The sequence below is a fragment of the Chanos chanos genome, chromosome 13 (genome assembly GCF_902362185.1).
Source record: "Chanos chanos chromosome 13, fChaCha1.1, whole genome shotgun sequence".
In the NCBI taxonomy this organism is placed as follows: domain Eukaryota; kingdom Metazoa; phylum Chordata; class Actinopteri; order Gonorynchiformes; family Chanidae; genus Chanos; species Chanos chanos.
This window is the reverse complement of record NC_044507.1, coordinates 17842317-17866918: the sequence shown is the minus strand read 5'-3', so window position 1 is coordinate 17866918 and position 24602 is coordinate 17842317. Positions and strand designations below refer to the sequence as shown.

The following is a 24602-nucleotide window of genomic DNA, read 5'->3' as shown; positions in this document are numbered from 1 at the left end:
AGTGAAGCTGAGTTAAGATTTGGTAAGACCTGTTCTTACTTTATCAGCAAGAAAGGTCAACATTACATTTTCATGAAATGGTTCAATATTACACCTACACACATTCAGTGGTCAAGTTCAGCTTGAATCTGAAAAATGAACCTGCTGGTGTTTTAACTATATGTGGTTTTTATGAAACATTTGGCATTCTCTCTTCCTGTTTATGTTATCCCGTGGTGAAGCCACAAACTGCTCTAGTCTGTTTCAAGACATGACCCAGATTACATTCAGAATAATGACGCTAAATCTTGACTCAATCTACATAGTTCTATATGTTAAATTCTCTTAACAAGTGTAGTTTAATAATAGTTCGATTTATTTTCATAAAATTTAACATTTATTTTTCTAAATATAGAACTACGGGGTCGAGGTAGTTTAGGAATAAGAAATTGAAATAAGAAACCTAAGAATTCTTGTGAACAACGGGGCTCCATTTTCACCTAGCCTCAAGTATGCACGTCTCCGTATTTACAGAACTGTACGCATGGCCGCAGCGGAACAGACGACGCTGCGTCTCCTTTAAGATAATACCCCAGCTTTCCTTGCGCGCGTTGGAAACGTTTGTCTTCAAAATAGATATGGCTAACCACACGCCACAGAAATTTGTGTTGAAATTTGCTGTAACTGTACCGATACTTTCAAGAATTGTATTAAATGGCAGATTCATTGGACAATACACCAAAACCGCTTATTTGTAATAGTCACTTCATCTCGAAGAAAACCGATTCCCCTCGCCGTGTGACCTAGCTAGATACCTTGCTTTTGAGCTAGGTGAGCAAGAGAGTAACGTTTGATTATGTCCTAAAACTAATTCTGAAATCAGTTCGCGTATTAAAGCAGTTGCAGTATAGCTCCCCAGCGTGCTGCGTAGTTCGGCCGAGAACAGTAGCTGTTGTTCGATCATTTTACGTGTGTGGTTATTGTCGGTGCCAGTATACCTGAGGTTAGTTAAATTAGCATAAAAACCTCGTGTCTTTTGAAATCAGCACTACACGTAACTGCCTGGTCCTGACATGTCAACGCGAAAGCGAAAATTGCCTTTGGCTTCGAAAGCAAAAGCTGATGATCTAATCAACAGAGGGACTGGGAAACGATTGCAACAGGCTATCGCTTCCCAAGAGGGGGGCGATGTAGATGCGGTTAAAACGCCGAATGAACTCTGCAGTCCTTACTTCCTAACTGGAAGCATGAAAAGAGTCAGGCTTGGTCAAGATTTTTATGACCAACCTTGTGTGAATTTGGCGAAAGCTTTTCTGGGCAAAGTAAGTATGCTGCGACAATACAGCTTTATTTCCTATAGATCTTTTACATTAATACATATAAGAACCCGAGTAATACAGTTTCTTCACTGTAATGCAGTGTCTACTCTCGTATGAACTCACACAATATGAAATGCTGGGTACACTCGTACAGCCAGTCCCATTGAGAGAAGTTAGTCTGACAGCGTAGAACGGTTGAGGATTAAATTTAGGATCAGAAACAGGAAGTCGTTGAATTCTTAACAGACTTACTTTAACGTCACCAGTGCCTGTTTGCATTGAAACGAGCCGTAAAACAGGAAGGAAGGTGACACTGAAAAACATTCAGTTCTGCGAAGGAACATGCCACATTAGGAGTCAATGGCACAATTCCTTTTTTGAAGTTACTGGTTAGGGAGCTCTCCTTTCCTGCGCAAAGTATGCCAATGTTTATGCCTTGAATTAAGCGTCTGGTCCCGTTAAGAGCAAGACTGTAATGAGAAGTATGAAAGCAATTATCATACCGGAGGGCATCCGCTTAGACCCTTAATAGCCTGATTTTTTTCCCTCGCAGTGTGACCATGTATTTCTGCAGCACGTGGGCACACAGCCAGCACGCAGACAGAAAGACGTGGGAGTGTCTTGTGGCTTTCACACCCATTTCAGCTCGCCACACAGCGTTTTCACTAAAGGCCCTAGTTTGTTTTGTCTTCCTGTTTGTTGTGAGTCACTTAGTCTTTTAGAAGCCAGTTCAGATTTAGAAGTTTATTAGAATTTATTAAATAACGTACAACTATTGATAGACATTTTTGATATTTAAATGATGGAGTTATTAATTGTTACTATTGGCGTGTCCCGTTTAGTTCAGCAATACAGATACACCAGTTTGAACAATTATTTTTCTTTTTTTACTGCTCCGTAAATAAGGGCCTGTTATTATTTAAAAGAATACATGTGATGTTTTTACGTGGTCGCTACTCTTAAGGGTGTCACCGAGTCGGTACAGATCATTCACACATTAGCGCCACCTGCTGGAAGGAGCGGTACTGTGCGATGTGCTGATCAAAGCAAAGTGGGTGACATATCTACACAGCAATCCATATGCATAACGCTGAGATCCCCTTGTCTGTTACATGTTTTAGGTGCTGGTAAGGCGTCACGCTGATGGCGTTGAACTTAGAGGCCGGGTAGTGGAAACAGAGGCTTATCTGGGTGGTGAGGACAAAGCCTCCCACTCAGCAGGAGGGAAACGTACAGAGAGAAATATGGCAATGTTCATGAAACCGGGCACCATCTACGTTTATCCTATCTACGGCATCTATCTCTGCATGAATATCTCCAGTCAGGGTGAGTCCTGCTTATTCGCCTTAATAAATATCTTATCAAACTCAACCCTGTTTATTTAGGCAAACGTAGCTCAAGAATTCCTCGCATACAATAAGTACATCTACACAGACCCACAGGACCTTCAGTGCTGGTGTGTGGCAGTGTTTGTTTTTCACCCCAGCTGTTTCTCTTTAAAGAGCCTATGTATTAACCGCGAATATTTTTTTTTTTTTGTGCTAACATTGGGGAAGGGTTGAATTAAGCGCACACCCTCAGAGGAAGGAGACAGCGTGGAGCCGCGCTAACTGCTGTTTGCTCGGCTGTGTGTGTGTGTGTGTGTGTGTGTGTGTGTGTGTAGGGGAGGGAGCGGCCGTGCTGCTGCGTTCTCTGGAGCCCCTTCAGGGCCAAGCCGTGATGAGGGGGCTGCGAGCGGCCAAGAGGAGGGAGGGGGCGAGGGCCTTAAAGGACAAAGAGCTTTGCAACGGCCCTTCCAAGCTGTGTCAGGCGCTGGACATTCAACGGCGCTTCGACCGTAGGGACCTGGTCACCGACGCGGAGGTGTGGTTCGAGAGGGACCCCGAGGAAGCGGGAGCAGGTGCCCAGGACGTGGTCTCCGCCCCGCGTGTCGGCGTCGAGTCCCACGGGGAGTGGGCTACAAAACCCCTCCGTTTTTACCTCCGTGGACACCCCTGCGTGAGCGTAATCAACAGAGACGCAGAACGCAGAACACAACCAGACTTACACTTAAATACTTATGATGTATAACTGGGATTTAGCTGTTGGGTATAAATGTGATTGACACAAGGTCCAAAGACTGGTAAACACTAAACAGTGGCAAACACTGTAAGGAGTTTGAAGTGCACTCTTCTTCATTCTTTCTTTCTTGAACTGTTGTCAGAAGTTGCAGCTGTCTGTAGTGCATATAAAATTATACTGCGTTTTATAAAAACAGGGACTTCTTAAAACATCTTCAAATACCCACCTGTGTATGTGTGTGTGTTTTTTTGTTTTCATAAAGAACATCTTCTAACCATGTGTTTTGGGCTCATTGATTTTGCAGATGTTTGGAAATTCGTACTCACCTCAAAGCAAAACCAGTTAACATTTAACGTTTGTCATCTTTTTACTGCCCCCATCTTTTCTTTTTCTTTCTTTCTTTCTTTTTTTTTTTGTTTTGGCTTCACTGTGTTTCTTTGGGGAATGCAGCTTTGTCATCTGGTATTGTCATTACATCATCTTGGTCTTTTTTGCCCATGTGTGTTTGAAAGCATTGGACACAGAGGTGCTGAGAACAGAAAACATTTGCTGCTCTCTAACGGGAAAAGCCCCTAATCCAGGACTGAAGCCACGTAATTTATGGCTACCAGAGGAGCAATACACGGTTAGATTCTTGAATAATTTATTAAGGAAAAATTGAGCTAAAAGTTGATGTTTTCTGACAAAAGAAAAAGTAGTTTTAGTCACAAAATGTATATACAGTAGATTATGTTTCTAATGAAACAGTATCATAACTTCGGAACAATGTTAGGCAAACCGCAAAGGATCCTGCAGGCACTTGGACAACGATTACATTTTGCGTTGCAAACAGAGTACAGTGTTAAACCAGCTTCAGTTCTGTCTGGGACAGATGGATGACATTTGCCCAATGTCGCGTTAGTCCATAGGGGATTGGAAGAGAGAGATGATGGGGTCCTCATGATTGGTCACCACCAGAACACTCCGGAACTTGTCAAAGAGGGTCTTTAACTGAGAGCGACGCATATTTTCATTGTACATGATCTCTTCCAGGTGGTGGTGGCCTCTGAAATAATGCAGCAGTCTAGAGATGAAGAACACGTAGATATCACGGGTTAGACCAACGTCCCTCTAATCGTACGAGCAAGACGTTTAATCCGACGTAATATGAATCTGCAGAATTTTATACTGTAGGCCTTAATGCTGCAATGTATTTTATACCGCAGGATATAGGATACAGCTAAACTCGGAACTTTCATACTATGGTAGAGAATTACATTCCAAATGAAATTCTTACGTTCGGAGGGGAAAAGTACTCTGAGGAGAGACTGTTGTGGAGTTGTTACTGAGGATCTAGTGTACTAAAAGACAAATCCCAACCCAGAGGAGTCCATTTATGTGTTGGCCTAGGTAAAATAATGGGATGGAAAATGGGAACTAATGTGCACTGATGGCTCTGACTATGATGGAGTGCCCGAAGAACACAGACACGCGTCACGCCCAGAGTGGCCCGTGTTTGAACAAAAAGTACGTTGGCTGGCTGTAAGTGGTCTGAAAGAGACCCAACAGACTGCTACTGATTAACAGCTGCGTGTAGCTGTCAAATAAGAACAGGCCACTGGAGAACGACGCTAAAATGCTAGGCTTGCGTCAGCCGTCCAGGAGAGAGCCGTCGGCGGAGTTTTAATTATTATAGGAATAAGTGAGTTTGTACAGAAGGACAGCTACTCAGCTTAGATGGTCTCTTTCACTCTATGGTTCTCTGCCTGTTTGCCGTCTAAAAAGCTTCCTTTCTGAAATAGCTGTGTTAGCCATGCTTTTTTTTTGTGTCAGTGCATTCTTGCCTTTATTGGTTTATTAATCACACACAGCCATGGGCAAAATGAAATTCACCAATGCAGTTCTAAGTCTTGGTCATAGGAAGACACTGTAACTCTCAGTTCCAAACCTCTTTTTTACACCAATTAACTAAATTCAGTCTCAAAAGTCCCATGACATCCAGCAGTTTTGTTGGATGCTCCATATTTTACAAGTATCTTAAATGGGGAGAGAGAAAGAGAGAGAGAGAGAGAACAATATTCACTGGCCTCTCAGTATCTTCTCTATGTTCTCGTCACCCTAAGACTCAGATGTGAAAAACAGACGGAAAGCGGCAGTAAAGAGCATTACAGCGGTGAGTCTCTGTGATACCTGGCAAACATGCGCAGGTCTTCGGGATTCTGTGCAGCGGGGATGCTCAGGATCACCTGTCTCTCGTGCTCCGTCAGGCTGGCCAGGAGGGTCTCCGTCACCCTCTTATTGAGCGGGGAGTCTCCACCAGGCAACAGCTCCGCACTGGAGTTATCCATACTGGGACTGGTCAGGGTCATGTCATCGCTGCTGGCTGCAGAGAGACCGAGAGAGAGGGGGGGGGCAGAGAAAAAGACAGCGCTGCTGTGGTAAATGAAAACCTTTGCTTCCGTGAACAGAGTATGAGCGGCGGGTCTGTGAACCAATGGGGCGGCTGGAGAGGGACCCACTGGGAGAGCCGAAGCTGAGGGCGCTGGGCGTGCTGAGACTACGGCCTCCGACGCGAGCGGCCAGGGGAAGCTCCTCCTCCTTGGCTCCCGGATCCTCCTCGCTGGGCGGAACAAGCAGGCACACGTAGGTGTGCAGCTGAATCAACAGCCTGTGCTGTAGCATCCACACTACCATCTGTATGAGCTGAGCCTAAATCGAAACCACAGAGCAAAGAGCACACTTCTCTCAGGAACTTTAACACACACCCCTTTATGAACTCTACCCATAAGATAAATAATTCACTCTACAGCAATATGTTAAATATACAAGATTAAGGTAGGACATGACAGAGAAACAACTAATCTGCTTTGTAGATGTCAGACTGTAGACTGTATCTGTCATTAAAAGACTCATAAAACTGAATCACTGTCTTTCATCTGAGGATTTTATTGCTGTTCAGACAGCTCTGTCTCTTCTCCAACACTGACCTCATGCACGGGAGCATCCAGAGGATTCCGGAACTCAGACAGGGAAACGGGGAGGGAGAACTTGGCCAGCATAGACGGCAGGTCATGACCAGGAAACTGCTGCGTAAACTGTTCGGCCAGGGGTGAATACCTACGACAGGAACGATTTTTTTTTTTGTCTTACAGAAATATACGCACGCGCTCTCCTTATGGGGGAGGAAAACGGATATCTGACATTTTGAAAGACTTAAAAGATTCATATTGATGTAACCATAGTAAACAATCACAGATGTGCCTGCTACAAGAGATGTTTTGAAGTGCGAGAGGTGGAAACTGGAGTGGAGCAACACACAGATAGTCATACACACACTCACATGCCAATGTTGGCGTGTGGAGACAGCATGTAAACATTATTCTCACAGAGAGGGTAAACGATGATGGCTTTTCCCCAGTAGACCAGATGAGCAGCAATCTGAAAGACCTGTAAGCAACAGCAGAGTAGAACTATAGAGACAAATCCTAAACAAACGAAAACTAAGGACGTTTAGTTTCACATTCACGAGTCCTGTCAGTGCCAGAGTATCACAAAGCAGGCTGTAGTGAAACTTCTTGTCCACTAGGTGGCAATGTAAGATCAAGAGACCAACAATCATTAGGAATCATATTTATCTGACAATGAAGAAGTTGAACAATACACAAAATATCATAAAGCGGGTGTATTAAAATAGACACTTTAATGCATTAATTTATACATTAATTTATCACTGGAGAACCATAGCACGCATTCACTGAGAACTTTGAAACAGACCTAGTTCTAAATACTCCTTGTCCTAAGTATCTGAAATATGCAGTGAAGTACTTTCTGGCACTAACAAAATAACCTATATAATTTCTCCACTTACTACTCTAAATCTACTCTCCTGCTCATATGAAATCAGATGATGTAGAACACACACCTGCTATAATACATATGTCCAGTGGGTGTCAGTGTAGCACATATTTTTATAGAGCAAGTCAGCACTGGATATTACTTGACAAAACGATTTTGTCTAAACTGTTGGTTCAATGTGAAGACAGAGAGAGAGAGAGAAAGAGAGTGATCAGGGCTGAGGCATGGGCAGGTAATTATTAAACCTGTAGCAGGGCCAAGTCTGAGAGTGAGAGAGTGAGAGAGAGAGAGAGAGAGAGAGAGAGAGAGAGTGATCAGGGCTGAGGCAGGGACAGGTAATAATTAACCTGTAGCAGGGCCAAGTCTGAGAGAGAGAGAGAGTGATCAGGGCTGAGGCAGGGACAGGTAATAATTAACCTGTAGCAGGGCCAAGTCTGAGAGAGAGAGAGAGAGAGAGAGAGAGAGTGATCAGGGCTGAGGCAGGGACAGGTAATTATTAAACCTGTAGCAGGGCCAAGTCTGAGAGACAGAGAGAGAGAGAGAGAGAGAGAGAGAGAGAGAGAGAGAGAGAGAGAGAGAGAGAGAGAGAGAGTGATCAGGGCTGAGGCAGGGACAGGTAATTATTAAACCTGTAGCAGGGCCAAGTCTGAGAGAGAGAGAGAGAGAGAGAGAGAGAGAGAGTGATCAGGGCTGAGGCAGGGACAGGTAATAATTAACCTGTAGCAGGGCCAAGTCTGAGAGAGAGAGAGAGAGAGAGAGAGAGACTGATCAGGGCTGAGGCAGGGACGGGTAATGTTATTAACCTGTAGCAGGGCCAAGTCTGCGTCCTGTGCCAGCTGCTGGAGGTTTTTCACAGCCGAGCAGGTTTTAATGAGACGAACCAGAGCAGGGGAGCAGTCCAGTGGGAGCTGCCCCAGAAGGGCTTTCTCACTGTCCAGCAGCAAGAGAGCATGATACGGCCTAGAGAGAGAGAGAGAGAGAGAGAGAGAAGACCCAACGCTTTCTAACCATCCACAATCAGCACAACTCTCCCACAATTCTCTGATTACGCTCTGAGGAAAGAAGAATGCATAAAGTAGACCACTGATAAGCCACGATTAGGCTGCCGTGGGCAGAGCTTACGTACTGCCTCTGAAAAGAGCCATGACAATAACGTCCACTAGAGGCACTATAACGAAGGTGTCGAACGCAGAGCGGGCATGTGTGTGCCACTCACCGAATGGCCTTTAGGCTGTGCTCTAACGCCTCTGGTAGGATATGATTCCCCCCAACACGGTGGATCTTATGGGGCAGACAGAAGCTCACCTCTAACCAGCTGTTTATGTGGAGTCTCACCACTCCTGTTGTGCACAGGCTGAAAACACACCACCAGACACACGGTGAAACTCATCATCACTTACTGGTTTTAAATAATGACCAACGTTATTAACCGATTTAAAATGCTGACTCTCACACTATGAAAACACATTTACAATATGATTGCGTATACAACACTCACATTCGTATATTATGCAACATCTTATCCTGTCAGTATTTTATACATTAATAGTGATATCAGTAGTAGCAGTGATATCGAAAGCTTTTGGATTGAAAACAAAACCCCTAAAACATAGTGAAAGAAATTTGACTTCGCTGACTTTTGTGAGATGTACATGTCTGTGAGGTATGTTTACCTGTCATAGGCCTGCTTCAGGTCTCTGGCTAATTTACATTTGGGCAGGATCTGTCGAAAAGGGGACTGAGGGCTCCCGTCAGCTAAGGAACAAAACACAAACGAAACCATGAAACGATGCATTCCACAGTGCATATGACCAATAGGAAACTCACAGGCCGGTGCTGATGCAAACTTTGATCCACTCTGATGTGGATATTCTTGAAAGACTGACTACGCGCTCTTTAGGACGCATCTAATCGGCTTCATTTCCTTTATATTAACACAATGGAACTGGTGCCCACGGGTGAGCCGGTTTTATGCTTTCTAACACTCCTCCACAGTCACTGTTGTTCTGAGAGACTGGCTGGATGTAGCCTAGCCTAGCTCACTCACTCTCCGTCATGGTCGTGACTTCGTCCTGAACAGCCAACATGAGCTTGGCCTCGCGGGTCAGGTACTGACAGCGGCGCTCCTCGTGCTGCAGGGCTATGGCTATGCGACGGGACAGGTTATGCATGCAGCTGATGACTGAAGGGTCTGCGTTGGCCTAAAGGGGGCAGCATCACAGAGAGAGGGCATTATTATACACACTGCCTGAGAGAGGAAAACTGTGGTCCATAGAAGTCACTGCTCTTTAAAGATATTTTATATATAGTATAATATGAAAAACTGTATGGAGGAGTCCACTGTTAAGAGAATTAGGATATTGTTAGGCATAACACAACGAGGCTTGAATGGAAAAAGAGAGAGACTTGCAAAGGCCTTCTGTCATATATTACTGAACTTAGACAAACAAAATACTCTTATCAATCACTCACACATGCAATAATTATCAATAGATGACCATAGCCATTAAAAATAAAACTTGTTTTCATGAAAATTTTGCCTAAATTTATAGCATTGTAGCTAATAACAAAGGCTTTCAATTAATTAATTTTTTTAAATAAAATGTCCCTGAATTCATGAAATTGAAACTCTTTGAAGCTACTTTAGAGCTCATGATTAACTTTGCCGTTTTATGCATATGCACAAACTGAGAAAAATGTATTTACTTATTTTGTTTTTGTAGTTTGTAACCTTGAGGTGAAAAAAACAAACAAACAGAAAAGTCACTAACACATTTGTGTTTTATCAACACAATCTCTGCCCTAAACACTCACTGTATTAAAAGCACCCACAAAAGACCGGCATTGATAATATTAATTTGATAATCATAATGTTCGATTTTTTTAACAACATTTGTTAGGGGGAAAAACAAATCTGTCAACAACTGAAACATTGTAAACCCACAGAACTATTTTTTCTAAGAGCATGTCAAAAGAAAACTAGCATTCTGTCCCACTGGAAACTAAAAAAAAACAAAAAACAAAAACGTTTTAATGGAAAAAGCCAGCATGAAAGAGAGAGCCACCCTGGGGTTTCTGCTGAGTTAGGGTAGGCAGGATGCCAGTGGGGCTGTGTCCCACAGAAGGGAGTGAGCATGCAGACAGGCTGATATGAACATGAGTGTGCAGTTTGAGAGGCTGACTCAGCAGTGTGCCAGGCTGAGTCACTGTGGTACACGGGTCAGCTGGAGGCCTGGGTCGCTGCGGGTAACATGATTAAGCAGTTTGCAAACCTTCCCCCCCCCTCCCCCTACACACCCTGTATGTCAGATAGATGCCACCCTGGGGTTTTTATCAGGCCCTGAGCCGACTCCTTTTCTAAGAAGATACAAAGGCCCTGACCTGATCTCACAGTTACTGTTAATCACTATTCCACTATAACAAATACACTGGAAAAACACTAGCCATTTATAAATACAATGCTTCATTCATGTATTCTATGTTGTTTTGTCCTTTCGCTATTTTACACTGTTCAAATATAAAAGTGTGAGAAGTGCATGATTGTAAAATAGGAATTTCTCGTCCTTGAAATGTGAGAAGACTCTAATGAAATGTATAGTAAAGGAAGGCTGGTTAAAACAACTGAAACATGATGCACACAAAGAAGTGTTCAGAATAATCCAGATTAAAATAAATTAACAGTGCCATTACGGGATCACTGACAATATACTGTTCCTGATTTATATGCAATGTACCTTGGAGGGAATGTATTGGAACATTAATGTAAAAGAGCTATAAAAAAAAGCAAATAGTAGCAGTAGCATAGTTACAACTATTTGACTTATGAATCAAAGTTGCCTTAGAAGAGAAGATTATGTTTCTTTACCCTCAATGCAAACACAACACTAAACAGGATCATGGTGGGCATCTCTCTCTTTGGTGAAGGGTCTGTTTTAGAAACCTGCAAAAAGACAACGAACTGTCAATTTCTCACTGGCATGACTCAAAATAATTCACCTTTAATATTTTAAGAATTTAAGGTAATATGGGTTTGGATGATTCATTCATAGATTTCATTCTTGCTTACTTAAAAAAAAAAAAAAACTATGCAAGTGATTTTCATAGTCACTAATCATATGACAATTACAACAAAATACACAGTAAAATGCTGGATTATTCTACACCTTTAAATTTCAGACAACAGTGGAAGACGGCTAATATTGTTAGCTGGGGAAAGAACACTAGAAAAGCATTAGTCATCACTGAGCCATGGAGCAGCCAGTTAAACTCTGCTTCCTTCAACTTTCATATTCTTTGTCAAGTCATTAAGACTTAGAGCATGACAATAAAACTTGAGGTCTTTACAGCCGTGCGAACTACTACTAAAACTGATGTCAGAACAAATACATTTATTTTCATTTGTCTAGTTTCAATGTACAGCATTCATGACGATTTTCATTATAGTTGGCAATTTTATAATGTATATTATATAACGTTAGAGCTGTATATTATATTTATACAACTATAAATCAAACTGTCTTATGCCTCACTGGCACAGTGGTGTCCAAAAAACATGAAAAATGGCTCTGTTTCAGTAGTGATGAGGACAGTAAGAAAACTGAGTACCACTAGGTGGAGGTGTAAGCCTGTCCCTGCTGTCTGTAAAGTGTTTGTGCTCTTTACAGAAGACAAAGTGGTGGGTTGGCTCTATAACTGAGTTTGACTTTGTCTGCCTGTCAGTAATACCCATGAGAAGACACTGTACGACAAACTGCCCAGAGCAACGTCTCAAACAACGAGAGAGAGAGCGACAGGAAAACGGCTCCTGGGCGCTGAGAACACTGTTACGTTCAAATACAGTAAAAGGTCTGGCCCTGAATACATACAATACAGGCCTCTGGCAGCAGAGGTTTCCATAAGACAGTATTTTATTAGCAGATCAGTGCTCAGTTTTAGATATCAGGGCACGCGGTCGCTGCAATGCGTGCGTTTCTGATGTCTGTCGCTGGATAAAGGAACGAAGCTGAGTGAGTGAAGAGCTGTTATCCTTCAGTGCCAACTCTGTTTCTCACCTGAATGGTGTGAGGGAGCTGCAGGAGAGTTGGGTGCCCAACAAAACGCACGTTGTCAATCTTCAGCTCAAACTTCTTGCCGCACATATCAGACTTGGTAGCCAAGATGGTGGCAAGAATAATATCAGAAAACCTTTTTTTATGGAAAAGAGGCAAAAAAAAGAAGAAGTCTGAGAGAACACAAACATACAAATCAGAGGGGGAGAGTCAAACACATGTCCAAAATAAGATGTAGTGATTGACTGGCTCACCAGAAACGTGAACTACCAAAGCTACATTAAATTACCGCACAATCCTGTATCTAACAGAGGCAGGGAAGGAAGATTGGGTGAATCATTTGAATAAGCCTGTAAACTGGCTGGATTATCTAAGAATTCAGACAAGCTCTTAGAGAGAGAGAGAGAGAACGAGAGAGAGAGAGAAAGAAAGAAAGAAAAAAGGGGGAGAGAGAGAGCATGGTGAAAAGGCCACTACAGAGAGAGCCGTGAGGCCTTTAAAAGGAAGTGGCAGATTCATGCTGGTTTATACAGCTCATGCTGAAGGCCTTACCGTCTAATCAGTTTAGAATATTAAACCAAGAGGTGAGTTCAACCCATCCTCCGAAACTCAAAAAAAGAAAAGAAGGTTCAGAGGCCAGAAGGAAAATTCTGACCTTTAACGTTGATGGGCAGTCCACATGTTTTTGTGAGGAAAAAAAAAAAACAGAAAGGGAGGGGGGGGGGGTACATGGAATGTTGGGTGAGTTTTTGTGCATTGTGTTTAGGGAGGAAGAGGCCTGTTGTAATAAAGGTTTTCTATGAAAGCATGGTCCACTATTTCTCTACTGGAATACTGAAAAATCAAAGCTGATTTCTCCAAAGTTAGACCTCACTTAAACCCAATTGTTCTTCCATTACATCTGATGTATGATTATAAACACAGAGGTTTTGTGTTATTTGAATCAGGGCAAGCATGGAAGTTTTAATGCATTAATTTATCCCCAATTGTGAATCACACAAACTACCACATTTCTCCACAATTCCTGAAATTATGCTTGGCATGTGCATATATACAGGATACACACACACACACACACACATATAAAATATATATGCAAGATAAAATAACAGGGAGGAAAGGTAAATAAAGACGGGGTGTTCTAGAAAAGGAGAGTGGTTTAAAATGTTTGTTTTTTATCTTACCCTGCTACCAACTGTTCATCAGTTAGTGGAGTTTGCTCTCTGAAATGGGAATAGGGCCATAAAAAAGAAAAAGAAAAAAAAAAGCAAAGAAAAAGAAAATGCAGCAGACAATATTGACAAAATGAACAATGATAGAGGAGTATTGAGAAGAAAAACAACTCAGCAGAGCCCTAAATGAGTGTGAGCTGAATAAATACGGAAGAGTATTCTAATGCTCTAGTAACTCTACAGTCTATCTTCAGATCACACACCACACACTTAGTAACCCCAATCAGCCTCTGACACTGTCCTCACAGATTAATGCAAGCATCTGTTATAGCTCTGGTGCATTCTGGGCCAATAAATGACATGTACTTGACTGAACTGTCGTAGACCAACATAACCCCAAACAAACTATCAAAGCAAAAGAGCTTGCTGTTTACATTTATTTCATCATCAGCTTAAATATTTTACTTAGTGCTGAACGGTGTGCTTTGGTGTCCAACAGAAGCAGGTAGAATGGTTTAAAGCAGGTAGAATGGTTTCAGATGTGTTCGGTCTAAACAGGTGACTTGATCTAGTCAGCGTCCTGTTAGGACTGAAAACTCCACTGGACAGATATGATTATACACACATAGAGATCACAAGCTGTTTTCTCCTCCCCAACTTATCCCAAGTTGTATGAATCTTGTGGCCTATATTCTGCTGAGCAGTGCATTTAAATCACTCTAATGGCTAGAGTATTCTTAAACACAAATGGACTGACCTGTTGCACCAACCGCAATCAAGGCTTATAATGCAAATATTCATGAATACTTCTTTTTTAAATCAGAGAAAGTTGTTTCAGTCGCTTGGAGAGAAACTGCAATTTATTGTCTCACGTTGAAAGTCAATGAAGCAGAAAAATATTAAAATAGGGCAGGTTGCTGGAACACCATTTATGTGCTCACTTTCAACTTGTGTACAAGGTAATAAGTCCATGAGCCTCTATATGTCACAGTCAGGGCTTTAATTTAAAGCAAATAATAATAATGTAACAACAATGTATTTCTTGACAATGGCAAAGCTATTCATTTATTACTACATATATCTGTTCAGATAATCATATTCTGGTCAATTTAAAAATCCTTTACACACAATGTCTTGGTCTAATTTCAACAAAGTACACTTACACTACACTAACTCTGGTAAAGGTAATGTCTACTGGGTAAAAAAAAAAAAGCACTTATTCAAATCAGTGGTTTTAAACAAAAGGGTTTTGAGGAAAAAATGGTCGGATGCATGACTTACAATAAACAAGCTGAGCCTAAGAATTTCGCCTTTTACAGCACAAGTCTATTACTGTCAAATGAAGAGGTCAACCCTGTTGCCCTTAAGACTAAAACAGTACTAAATTTGGTAGATCCACATAGTTTCTTAAAAGCTACATTTTTGAACAGCTGCGATGAATTGAAAGTGAGAAAAAGTAAATGAAAAACTAACACAGCCAGGTATCTTTTTTTTTAATGCACATGAACTGAACGCAAAACTTGTGAAATGAAGCTGAGATTGTCTACGAAAAGTATGTAATATGATCCTTCATCAAGCCAAGGAACTTACTGAATGACTACTTTATGATTATGATTATAAAATTCACGATCCCTAAATCAACTATGCAAAGACTTCCGGTGAGAGTTAAAAAAAAAAATCTCTCTAGCGTCACAATTCAAATGTATTATACCATATACGAAAGAGACTAATGATTTAAACCTGTGATGTAACAAGAATCCATTCATGTTTAATAGATTCTACATTGCAAATTACGAACAGGACTGCATTGCCAGGATTCATATTCAGAATCACTCTCTACAATGAATAAAATTAAAAACTTCTGATTTCATCTTAAATAGGTCTACAGGGTTATACCTTTTTACTTCTCCATTGAGTCGGACACATTAAGTTCTAAACAGCTAAATGGTCTATTCTCGGTCTGTATCCTGTTACATTACATTAACTTTGAAGTTTAATGGAAACTGCTCATTCAAATTACTGCTCTTACGAAATGTGTGCTGGGTAACCATGCTGTCATGAGAGCGTAACCAAACCGATGAGCAATAACTCTTAACTAAATCACAGCTGCAGCTTTTCCATTTAGTATGGCTCTCCAATCTGACATGAAGCCACAAACCAACCAGGGTCCTTGATCATGTCAGCATTATGACAAAATAATAAAGGTGGATCAAAGTAATAATAGTGGAATAAAGTAATAAAACTGTGGATCAGAGGGGTAGAAACAGCTCTGACCACATAAATCTTGCTGATATAAAGCCACATCTAAAAAACAAATGGCAGATGAACAAATTTTGTGATCCACATCTCACAAACCTTCACACCTGGGGAAACCTCATCTCCATATCATTAACAAGCATGGTTATTGTGTAAGTTAAAATTAATGCATTAAATCCCAATATTTTAATGGCTATTAACACTTCAACACCTAGCATGACACCTTGGAGTACTCAAAAAAAAAAGAAAAAAACTTTTCCTCGGCTGACAACATGCAACGTATTTCAACTGCAAACAAAGCTATAGATACTTCTTAGACGTTTGTAATGCAAAACACAAAGAGTTCTGTTGACACAAATCAAAACAAACATTTACGTTTGTTTGGCTATCGTTTCATCTGGGAATGAGATGCATATCTTATACTACATTGCCCATAACTTGTACAATTTACGAGACAAGAAACTGGATTCGAATACCTCCTGTTTTTCCTTACAACCTTACCTCGAGTCCCCATCTTGATCCTCTACGGCATCAGCATTGGAATTCAACGCGTATGGACTCTGCTGTTTGGCTAAAAACATTAGTATCAAAATGTAATTTTTACAGCACTGTACTTCACAGTCTTTCCAGCTGACAACTCCTAAGGCATGCACAATACACTGTTATTTAAATCTAAGAAAAAAAAAAAAATGCATCCAAAATCATGTTCACAAGTTGCACTTACTCGCTGCTGAAGACGTGTTCTCACACACTTTTTGGAATGGATATCGGAAGAGCAGTTTGTTGCCTCGGCTACCTGAACTAACCAGTATTACACTTATTGGACTAGTTTTATCCCCGCTTCTCTTAAAGCTGTCTTCTGACTGCTTAAACAATGACCTACGATCTGCGAGTGAATCCATAGACTTTTTATACATACTGAAAGTCTCCTCTGAGAGATACACGATGCTACATACTAAAGCAGGCCAACAGTAGCCTAACACTTGATAGAAATCCTATTTATAGCTGTCAAAGAACCCAGACCACCAAGACGGTCTCTTTACTCCAGAAATGACGCTATCAGATCTAACTACATGCATATAATAAAGGATACTTAGCTGATATGTGAACGTATTGACACAGCACAGCAAACAGCATGTGTAGCAACGATCTGTGTTAAAAATATCATAACTTTACAACGTCAGTAGCTAAGTTAGCTAACTTAGCTACAGTATGAGATAACACTGCAGGGACACCTGAAAATAATTTCCGTCATATCCCTGCAACTAGTTCAACTTGTTTTCAAGCGACGCAATCATGGAATAGTTTTACAATCTATTCCTATCTATTTCTCCAAAATTCAACTAATGCATGCTTGGACCTTGTACATTAACTTGCACTGTCTAACGGAGGAAAATGTTTTGTGTTTCACAAAAAGTTCCGTAGGATTTAATGAAACGGGGATTGCACAAGTAGTTCCGCTTCACGAAATGACGCTTGATAAACCCGTGGCTCGTTGAGAAATAGCAGATAGACAAGACATTTCAGCCGATCAACAGAAGTGAATGTTAAATTATTTAGAGCTTTAAAAATGCGTTAGAAATACAGGCGTTAAAAATACACGCTATATCGAATACACGCAATATCGTATTTGTGCGGTTAAACGGCGGGAAAACCCCTTAAACCCCCAAATCCCTTACTGTTATTATGAGGACATACAGTTACTATGACGAGTGCATACAACAAAGGATGCTGTGTAAAGAACGACTACTTAGAGCTGAGCCATTAATTCTTGATTCAAAATTTAGGGTTCCTTGCCGTCCGGGGTGGCGAAAGTAGTACACACATTCTTTACTCAAGTAGAAGTGCAGACACTTGTGAAAAAAAGGCTCTGGTAAAAGTAGAAGTATTGGTTCAGCTTGTTTGCTCAAGCAAAAGTGAAAAGTACACGCTCTGAAATATACTTGAAATATAAAAGTAAACAGTAGCCCTTTGAAGGACATTTCTACTGGCTGTTTCTGTGTAAAGCTGAACCTCACGTCATATTAATATAATTCGAAGACTGTTAAACCATTCTAGCTTAAAATAAAATAAATAAATAATAAAAAAAACAATATACCGAAAATAATGAACATTAACTTCGCTCCAATGTGCAAATCAGTTTTCGGTGATTTGACGGAGAATTCTTGAACGTTAGAAGCTCATGGTTTTTAGGTTGGCACAGACGCAATGCATTCGCCAAGAGTCGTTCTTAGATCTGACAACTTCAAACATTTCTCCTAAATAAGTTCTCTTAGATACGGCCATGGATGGGGAATGTCTTGCTGCTCTGAATCTGCTCCGTCAGCAGTGCTGTCTGGTTCACTCCCATCCATGTCGCTACTAGCGATGTGTTGTTAGTGAACGATTCGTTCATTCTGAACTAATCTTTACTCGGGAGTAACCAGTCGTCCAAGTAAGTGATTCGTTCATTTTTTCCCGAGGCCACTTAAGCTCAGCTTCGCGAACGGGTCTTTCGGGTCTGTGTCTTCCGTTCACTTGTTACATAGCCGCGGCGCAGACTCAGTGCAGGAACGACTGACTCGTTCACGACTCCTAACCATGGGTCCTCGGGTCCTTCCTTCATTATTCACGTGGTTACAGTAACATGACCAGTACAGTAACATGACCAGTGCTGTTATTACTGGCAAGGAGAGCTATCTAACGTTAGCTGGTCAACCAAAACACTTCCTTAGTTGTGTGCAATGTAGCTACTGAATGGACGTTTTGCTTCTCCGTTGGAACGAGTTCATACACTACGGGTCTTCAGTGACTAGGTAGGCTAAAGGGAATAGCTATTATGGATTGATCATTTTTTGATAGGCGCAGCGCTCTCGCACGGGCAAATTAAGTATTCAGCCATTTCAACTGAATAACTCAGTAGGCTATTTCAACTGAATAACTCAGTTGCTTAAGAGGTTGACAAAAGTGATTTTTTTGTAGGCCTATTATACTTTACCAAATGAAGCAAACCATGTTGCTCTTAGTGCTTGAGTACCGTCTTACTATCATCACTCAGATGAGAGCTACAGTGCCGCGCTTATTCCAATGAACGAAATGAACGAATGACTTGAAAAAAGATTCGTTCATTTCACTGAACGAGATTCAAAGATCCGTATCAGTCAAAAGATCCGAACTTCCCATCACTAGTCCCCACTAGAAGCCTTTTCTTCGCGATCGAGTCTCCCTTTCTTGTCCGCTTCGTCTTGATACGTCTGTCGTGCGTGATATGCATCGATGGATAGGCCTAAGGGATTGTCTTTTCTATATGTTATTGTCCCAACCATTTAAGCTGAAATTGATCTTGATGTCGGGAAGGCGCGCAATGATGCAAAATAAAAACAATCAATAATTCCTCTCAAATAAAGTAACGCCTGTTTTGAAAATGTAAGGAGTATAAATTGCAGATTTTTGTGATAAAATACAGGGAGTAAAAGTTAAAAGTTGTCAGAAAAATAAATAGGTCTACTCAAGTAAAGTACAGATACCTGAAAACTCTATGTAGGCTACAGTTCACAGTGTGTGTGTGCAATCACTGAAACTTAAACTTAAACGAGTAACGAAGTATTTACTTCGTTTTCCCCACCTCTGCTTGCCCTACATCTTGACCTTCGTTTCTGGAGCCTTTATAGGCATAATCTAGTTATGTAGGTTAATCTGGTCGGGAATATATATGCTTACACTAGCCAATGACCAACAGGAAAGCCCAGACAACAGCCTGTTATCAACAGCGAGATCTCAAAGAATCATATTTATGGGCGCAATTCAAAGCGCGGAGCTTTTGTCTGTGTCTGAGCTGGTCTGGCGAAAAGAAAATTTGAGTTTTCAACGTAAAGGGGTTTTACTAAGGTATGTAGGCTATTGCCCCTAAGCACGCCTGAATCTGTACGTCTTTATATGCATCTTGAAAATGCGCGGCTTTCTGAAAGGAATGTTAATTGTATCAATATTGCACGCATTCTGGTTTGACTCAAACCAGGCTTAAATAGGCGATTTTTCCAATTTATTATAGCCTAAATGCTCAAACTAAAAAAAAAAAAAAAAAGCAAAAAGAAACCAAATAATTAAAAATTTCGACACTCTAAAGGTTATGCACGTTTACAGTATATGCATATATGCGGTATATGCAAATAGGTTTGTTTTATTATTGCTTCATCTCACCGATCTTAAACGTCTACTGCACACTGTGCTGTTCCCGTGGAGTCCATACTAATACTTTATGTAATTTATTCTTACTTTTCAAGGATTTAAATAATCGTAACTGAAAAGTTAAATGTAAACTCGTAAAACTTGTTACAGTAGGCTGGTAAGGTACGTTTTGTGATAACAGAAATGACAAATGACACCAAATCCACAAGTATGAGTGTCTGAAGTGAATTATTTATTTGATGATTCGTCGCCTCTGCACGATGTGGCTACTCGCATGGGAAGAGCCTTTAAAAATACTGGCTGGAAAGAGCCTCCACCACAGCGGCCACGAACTTTCTCCAGACTGCTTGAACTTCGGGGCTGAAGGCGGATCCGAATTTGGCCGCAATGACGATGGTAATGCAATCGGCCAGCAGCTGTGAAAGAACAAATGTTTTACACAGACGAACTGATTTGTAAAAAGGGTCATATGTTTAGATCAGTAATGAACCTATTAGATGTTTAGATGCTTTTTTTATGTGAAAGCAACGTGCTTACCCTAAAGTTATCGGGGTCGACGTTGAGTTTCTCACAATGCAGCTTACTGAGTTTCATGTAAGTGCCTTTGATGTCATCCATGTTCTTCACGCCATCCCCCAGTGAATTTAGCACAGTTTTACCATGAGTAGCCACTTTAGGATTACCGATGATTGCAGCTGGAGAGGACAGATTTCCAAAGCTTTCAAAATATCGCTGGGTCCAGGGATACACAATCAACACCCTGCAATTAAAACACATTGCGCCACAGGTCAAATTAACTATAAAAAAAGTGAGTAACTGACAGAGGAATGGGTTTTAGGCCACTACAACTAAATGATAAAAAAGACTATTACCTGGCTAGAGCCTGGGGTCCAACTTCATTGACATTCACTTTACCCCAAACGCCTGTGATGGTACTGCGTTCTGAAGAAGACCACTCCACCATGCTGACAAGTGTTTTATTTTCTTATGCTGTTAAGGAAACCAACTCTGACTGTTAATCTCAAGCGCGGAAGATGACTGCAGGCAGAGTTTTTATTTGTATTCACGCTCTCCGCCCCACTCTCGACGCCCGAATTGATTGGCTATGGGATTGGAAGTAATTGGAAACGTTCCAAAAGATGTTCTCTCTCGCTCTCCCTGTGAAGTATGAACTGAGCCCTGTAGTGATTAAAAAAGAAAAATATATGCATAACTTTTTTGTAAATTTGACACTTTCTTTCTTTCTTTCTTTCTTTCTTTCTTTCTTTTCAAAAAGCTTGCTAATGAGTAGGGTATGTTTCATTTCATTTTGAATATGAGAACATCCTTCTCAATTTTCTTTCTTTCTTTCTTTCTTTCTTTCTTTCTTTCTTTCTTTCTTTCTTTCTTTCTATCTTTCTTTTCAAAAAGCTTGCTAATGAGTAGGGTATGTTTCATTTCATTTTGAATATGAGAACATCCTTCTCAATTTTCTTTCTTTCTTTCTTTCTTTCTTTCTTTCTTTCTTTCTTTCTTTCTATCTTTCTTTCTTTCTTTCTTTCTTTCTTTCTTTCTTTTCAAAAAGCTTGCTAATGAGTAGGGTATGTTTCATTTCATTTTGAATATGAGAACATCCTTCTCAATTTTCTTTCTTTCTTTCTTTCTTTCTTTCTTTCTTTCTTTCTTTCTTTCTTTCTTTCTTTCTTTCTTTCTTTCTTTCTTTCTATCTTTCTTTTCAAAAAGCTTGCTAATGAGTAGGGTATGTTTCATTTCATTTTGAATATGAGAACATCCTTCTCAATTTTCTTTCTTTCTTTCTTTCTTTCTTTCTTTCTTTCTCTCTTTCTCTCTTTCTCTCTTTCTGAAATACTTTCTTCCAAGTCAGTGATACAAACAGCAATTTTTAACAAATCATTTGAAACTCATTCTTGGGCAGCTAGAGCTAAGTCACAGAAGACCCTGCCGCCATAGCACAAAAGAGAACCTTTTGGTCAAGTAATTACTGACCTTTAGTTAAATTAACAAGCTCGCTATTTACTCATAAGCCCCCCTCCCCTAGCTTTTGATAACCTGCCGATGACTAAGAGCTTTTATTTATTTGTTTGTTTGTTTATTTGTTTGCGTGTTTATTTATTTGCTCATTTATTTATTCATCATTATCTTTTAAATAACGATTTAAACAAAAGAGGATCTGTTATCCTCTCAGTTTTTAAGAAGATTTAAAGAAAATGAAAGGCGGTCATGAAAGTGGGTTACCTGTAAGGGTATGTTTGAGAATATATAAGAGATTTGAGGTATAACGTGCCATCTAGGCTGTTTACTGTTGTTAACATTACACTAGCATCAATGAAACATTATAAATGTTAATGAAAAATTATGTAACTTGAGCTGCTGCCAGTTTTTATCAGGATGCTCAGACTGGTCCCACCCTGCTGAATTCTCTTAATTTGGTAAACTTTTTATGATAACCAGAGATGTCCTGTTCTTTTTTTATTTGGCACATTTGAGTGGGTGTGATCTGCCTTGTCCTTGTATGACCCCTCAGTCACACAGGTAAACTTTTGACTATTAGATGCCCCACAAATCAAGTCACTGAAAAATAGATCAATTATATTTGTTTCAGAATGATATTAAGAATGTTAGCTTTGTTTCTCTCTCTTTAATTTCACTATAGATTATCGTGTGTCATCTGATTTGTAATGCCCAGACTACATCAATAGGCAGTTTATCTTTATAATCTGTTCCGTGACATTTTGGATTAGGCCTATTACAGACATTATTATTGTACGGGTGAACACAACATATCAACGGCAAATAGTATTAGAATGGAGAAATGCGAAAAAAAAAAAAGTAGTTCAAACAAAGTCTTCGGTTTAACCGCAAGTCCACACTGATCAGACCTAACCGTCGAGAGAGGTGGGGTTATCCCAGGCGTTGGGTGTGGTGTGTCATCGTTCTATAAAAAGACATCGTTGTTCACGGGAGTTCTACAGTTCCTCTCCTTATTCACTTGTTGGAAGGATCAAGATGAGTTTGACAGCCAAAGATAAGGCTGTGGTCAAAGGCTTCTGGTCTAAAGTGTCTGGAAAGAGCGACGACATAGGCCATGAGGCTCTGGCAAGGTAAGACTACAAATCCCAAATCTTAACATCATGTTCTTGTGCTTCCCTGCAGAAATCTTTTCTTGAAATAAATGATCTGTGAACCATTTAAGTCACCAGTGATTTGCTTATGTGAAACAACTTCTCTCTAATTAACACGACATTTTTAATATGCTCTCTCGTTGTTATCTCTGCAAAATTAAAAGTCGTATTTCCGTTTTTATCGAATGTTGCATCTCAACGAATCTGTTTCTCTGCAGAATGTTCGCAGCTTATCCCCAGACCAAAACATATTTTCCCAAGTGGTCCGATTACAGTCTCGGCTCTGCTGATGTAAAGAAGCACGGGAAAACTGTGATGGGAGCCATAAATGATGCTGTGGGCAAAATGGATGATCTCATTGGTGGGCTTAGCGCCCTCAGTGACGTGCATGCTACCAGACTGCGTGTCGACCCTTCCAATTTTAAGGTAAAGTTCTGTTCATTTTATCAACTTTTATTTGTTTATTTGAGCCTGAAGGCGAACTATCTGCCCCACCATTATGCTGCTTTCTGGAACGTATAAATATAACAAACACATATTTATTTGTTTATTATCCAGATTTTGTCCCACAACATCCTCGTGGCTTTGGCAGTCAATTTCCCAGGTGATTTCACAGCCGAAGTGCACGTGGCTGTGGACAAGTTCCTCGCAGCCCTGAGCGCCGCTCTTGCTGATAAATACAGATAAGACCAACGTCGATATTACGACTGATGACCGAGTTGCTATCAACAAATAAATAAAGGGCAAATTCGGACAATAAAGTGAATTATGGAAATAACTCGTGCTTGTTTGTGATTATTCTATTCTCGTTTGAATGAACAAATGAAATGGAGCCCCTGGAGCTTAAGAAGTTTCAGAGGAGCCCAGACTTTACTAGGGAATGTGAGTCAAGATTGTAGCAAAACGTTTATAGTCAACAGAGAAACTGTATTAGTAGATTTTTTTATGAAAAATTGCTGTTTGCAGGGATGGATGGATGGATGGATGGATGAATGGAGTAATAGACTGATAGATTTTTGGATGGATGAATGGATAATCCTTGTGGATTATATCAGTTTTGAGTTCTGGGTGCGAATTCTCCAGGACCCTCTACTCTGTCTCTCCGAGATTCTGCTATAGCAAAGTTCATTAAAATTGCAACAAAGGCTCCAAAAAATTAATTACATTTTTCACTAAGTTCTCCATCCCAACTTGCAAATATGGTATTTTGCATTGGTTCTTGTGTGTGGACATGGAAGCAAGCCAGTCTATAATAGTTGCCAAAGTTTCCAGTGCACAGTCAGCAGTGAGCCCTTAGGGGCAGTGCTGGAAAGTTGACTGTGGTAGGCATTTATTCAGTGACCAAAATGAGCATAGTTAGTTGCCTTGGTGCCTGCTTGTCATTTTCTTTGATGATGCAATACATTGTAATATCAAATGATGCCTGGGTACTTAAGGGGCTTTCTGAAGGTTTTTTTTTCTTGAGGCACTCAAGAACAACATATCTTTTCTCCTTGCACCACCTCCTGTGGGTGACCAGCTGGAGCCAACCAAAGCAACCAGATGGCCTGCCCCCTAACGCTGACAACTTCAGCAACAGAGGGTGCAGATGACTTGATCAGTGCATGATCAGTGCATGATCAGCTCAGGCAGTCAACAGGGTTG

General features: G+C 40.6%; 4 protein-coding genes across 7 annotated transcripts; 2 read left to right on the top strand and 2 right to left on the bottom strand.

Annotated features, from left to right (window-relative positions):
* Positions 1-859: 859 nt before the first annotated feature.
* mpg (N-methylpurine DNA glycosylase) lies at positions 860-3368 on the top strand. Its single transcript, XM_030790874.1, has 3 exons — positions 860-1301; positions 2420-2624; positions 2962-3368. The coding sequence occupies exons 1-3, from the start codon at positions 1053-1055 to the stop codon at positions 3366-3368; spliced, it is 861 nt and encodes a 286-aa protein (XP_030646734.1). The 5' UTR covers positions 860-1052.
* A 697-nt stretch (positions 3369-4065) lies between these two features.
* On the bottom strand, positions 4066-16616 carry nprl3 (NPR3-like, GATOR1 complex subunit). 4 transcript variants are annotated; one of them, XM_030790267.1, is made up of 14 exons: positions 16394-16616; positions 16171-16240; positions 13426-13464; positions 12245-12377; positions 11059-11133; positions 9241-9394; positions 8867-8948; positions 8410-8547; positions 7997-8153; positions 6679-6785; positions 6326-6455; positions 5858-6047; positions 5529-5721; positions 4066-4422 (listed from the first exon to the last, which is right to left on the bottom strand). In XM_030790267.1, the coding sequence occupies exons 1-14, from the start codon at positions 16584-16586 to the stop codon at positions 4257-4259; spliced, it is 1827 nt and encodes a 608-aa protein (XP_030646127.1). In that variant the 5' UTR covers positions 16587-16616; the 3' UTR covers positions 4066-4256. The 4 variants fall into 4 exon arrangements, with proteins under 4 accessions (XP_030646127.1, XP_030646128.1, XP_030646129.1 ...); XM_030790270.1 differs by having other exon boundaries at positions 4283-4422; positions 5585-5721; XM_030790268.1 differs by lacking the exon at positions 13426-13464.
* A 3429-nt stretch (positions 16617-20045) lies between these two features.
* On the bottom strand, positions 20046-20855 carry hbba2 (hemoglobin, beta adult 2). Its single transcript, XM_030789836.1, has 3 exons — positions 20709-20855; positions 20374-20596; positions 20046-20252 (listed from the first exon to the last, which is right to left on the bottom strand). The coding sequence occupies exons 1-3, from the start codon at positions 20798-20800 to the stop codon at positions 20124-20126; spliced, it is 444 nt and encodes a 147-aa protein (XP_030645696.1). The 5' UTR covers positions 20801-20855; the 3' UTR covers positions 20046-20123.
* A 1944-nt stretch (positions 20856-22799) lies between these two features.
* hbaa2 (hemoglobin, alpha adult 2) lies at positions 22800-23736 on the top strand. Its single transcript, XM_030789901.1, has 3 exons — positions 22800-22937; positions 23177-23384; positions 23517-23736. The coding sequence occupies exons 1-3, from the start codon at positions 22843-22845 to the stop codon at positions 23643-23645; spliced, it is 432 nt and encodes a 143-aa protein (XP_030645761.1). The 5' UTR covers positions 22800-22842; the 3' UTR covers positions 23646-23736.
* The last annotated feature ends 866 nt before the right edge of the window (positions 23737-24602 follow it).

What these genes read in the sequence shown, in the direction of transcription:
- hbba2 (XM_030789836.1), bottom strand. Translation starts at nt 20,800, where the DNA reads ATGGTGGAGTGGTCTTCTTCAGAACGCAGTACCATCACAGGCGTTTGG. An exon ending in GGACCCCAGGCTCTAGCCAG is followed by an intron (nt 20,597 to 20,708) that starts GTAATAGTCTTT and finishes TTTTAATTGCAG; the next exon opens with GGTGTTGATTGTGTATCCCT. An exon ending in TCGACCCCGATAACTTTAGG is followed by an intron (nt 20,253 to 20,373) that starts GTAAGCACGTTG and finishes GTTCTTTCACAG; the next exon opens with CTGCTGGCCGATTGCATTAC.
- nprl3 (XM_030790267.1), bottom strand. Translation starts at nt 16,586, where the DNA reads ATGTATAAAAAGTCTATGGATTCACTCGCAGATCGTAGGTCATTGTTT. An exon ending in GTGTTGTGTTTGCATTGAGG is followed by an intron (nt 9,395 to 11,058) that starts GTAAAGAAACAT and finishes TGCCCCCTTTAG; the next exon opens with GCCAACGCAGACCCTTCAGT. An exon ending in TGGATGCTCCCGTGCATGAG is followed by an intron (nt 6,048 to 6,325) that starts GTCAGTGTTGGA and finishes GTTTCGATTTAG; the next exon opens with GCTCAGCTCATACAGATGGT.
- mpg (XM_030790874.1), top strand. Translation starts at nt 1,053, where the DNA reads ATGTCAACGCGAAAGCGAAAATTGCCTTTGGCTTCGAAAGCAAAAGCT. An exon ending in CGAAAGCTTTTCTGGGCAAA is followed by an intron (nt 1,302 to 2,419) that starts GTAAGTATGCTG and finishes TACATGTTTTAG; the next exon opens with GTGCTGGTAAGGCGTCACGC. An exon ending in CATGAATATCTCCAGTCAGG is followed by an intron (nt 2,625 to 2,961) that starts GTGAGTCCTGCT and finishes GTGTGTGTGTAG; the next exon opens with GGGAGGGAGCGGCCGTGCTG.
- hbaa2 (XM_030789901.1), top strand. Translation starts at nt 22,843, where the DNA reads ATGAGTTTGACAGCCAAAGATAAGGCTGTGGTCAAAGGCTTCTGGTCT. An exon ending in GGCCATGAGGCTCTGGCAAG is followed by an intron (nt 22,938 to 23,176) that starts GTAAGACTACAA and finishes GTTTCTCTGCAG; the next exon opens with AATGTTCGCAGCTTATCCCC. An exon ending in TCGACCCTTCCAATTTTAAG is followed by an intron (nt 23,385 to 23,516) that starts GTAAAGTTCTGT and finishes TTTATTATCCAG; the next exon opens with ATTTTGTCCCACAACATCCT.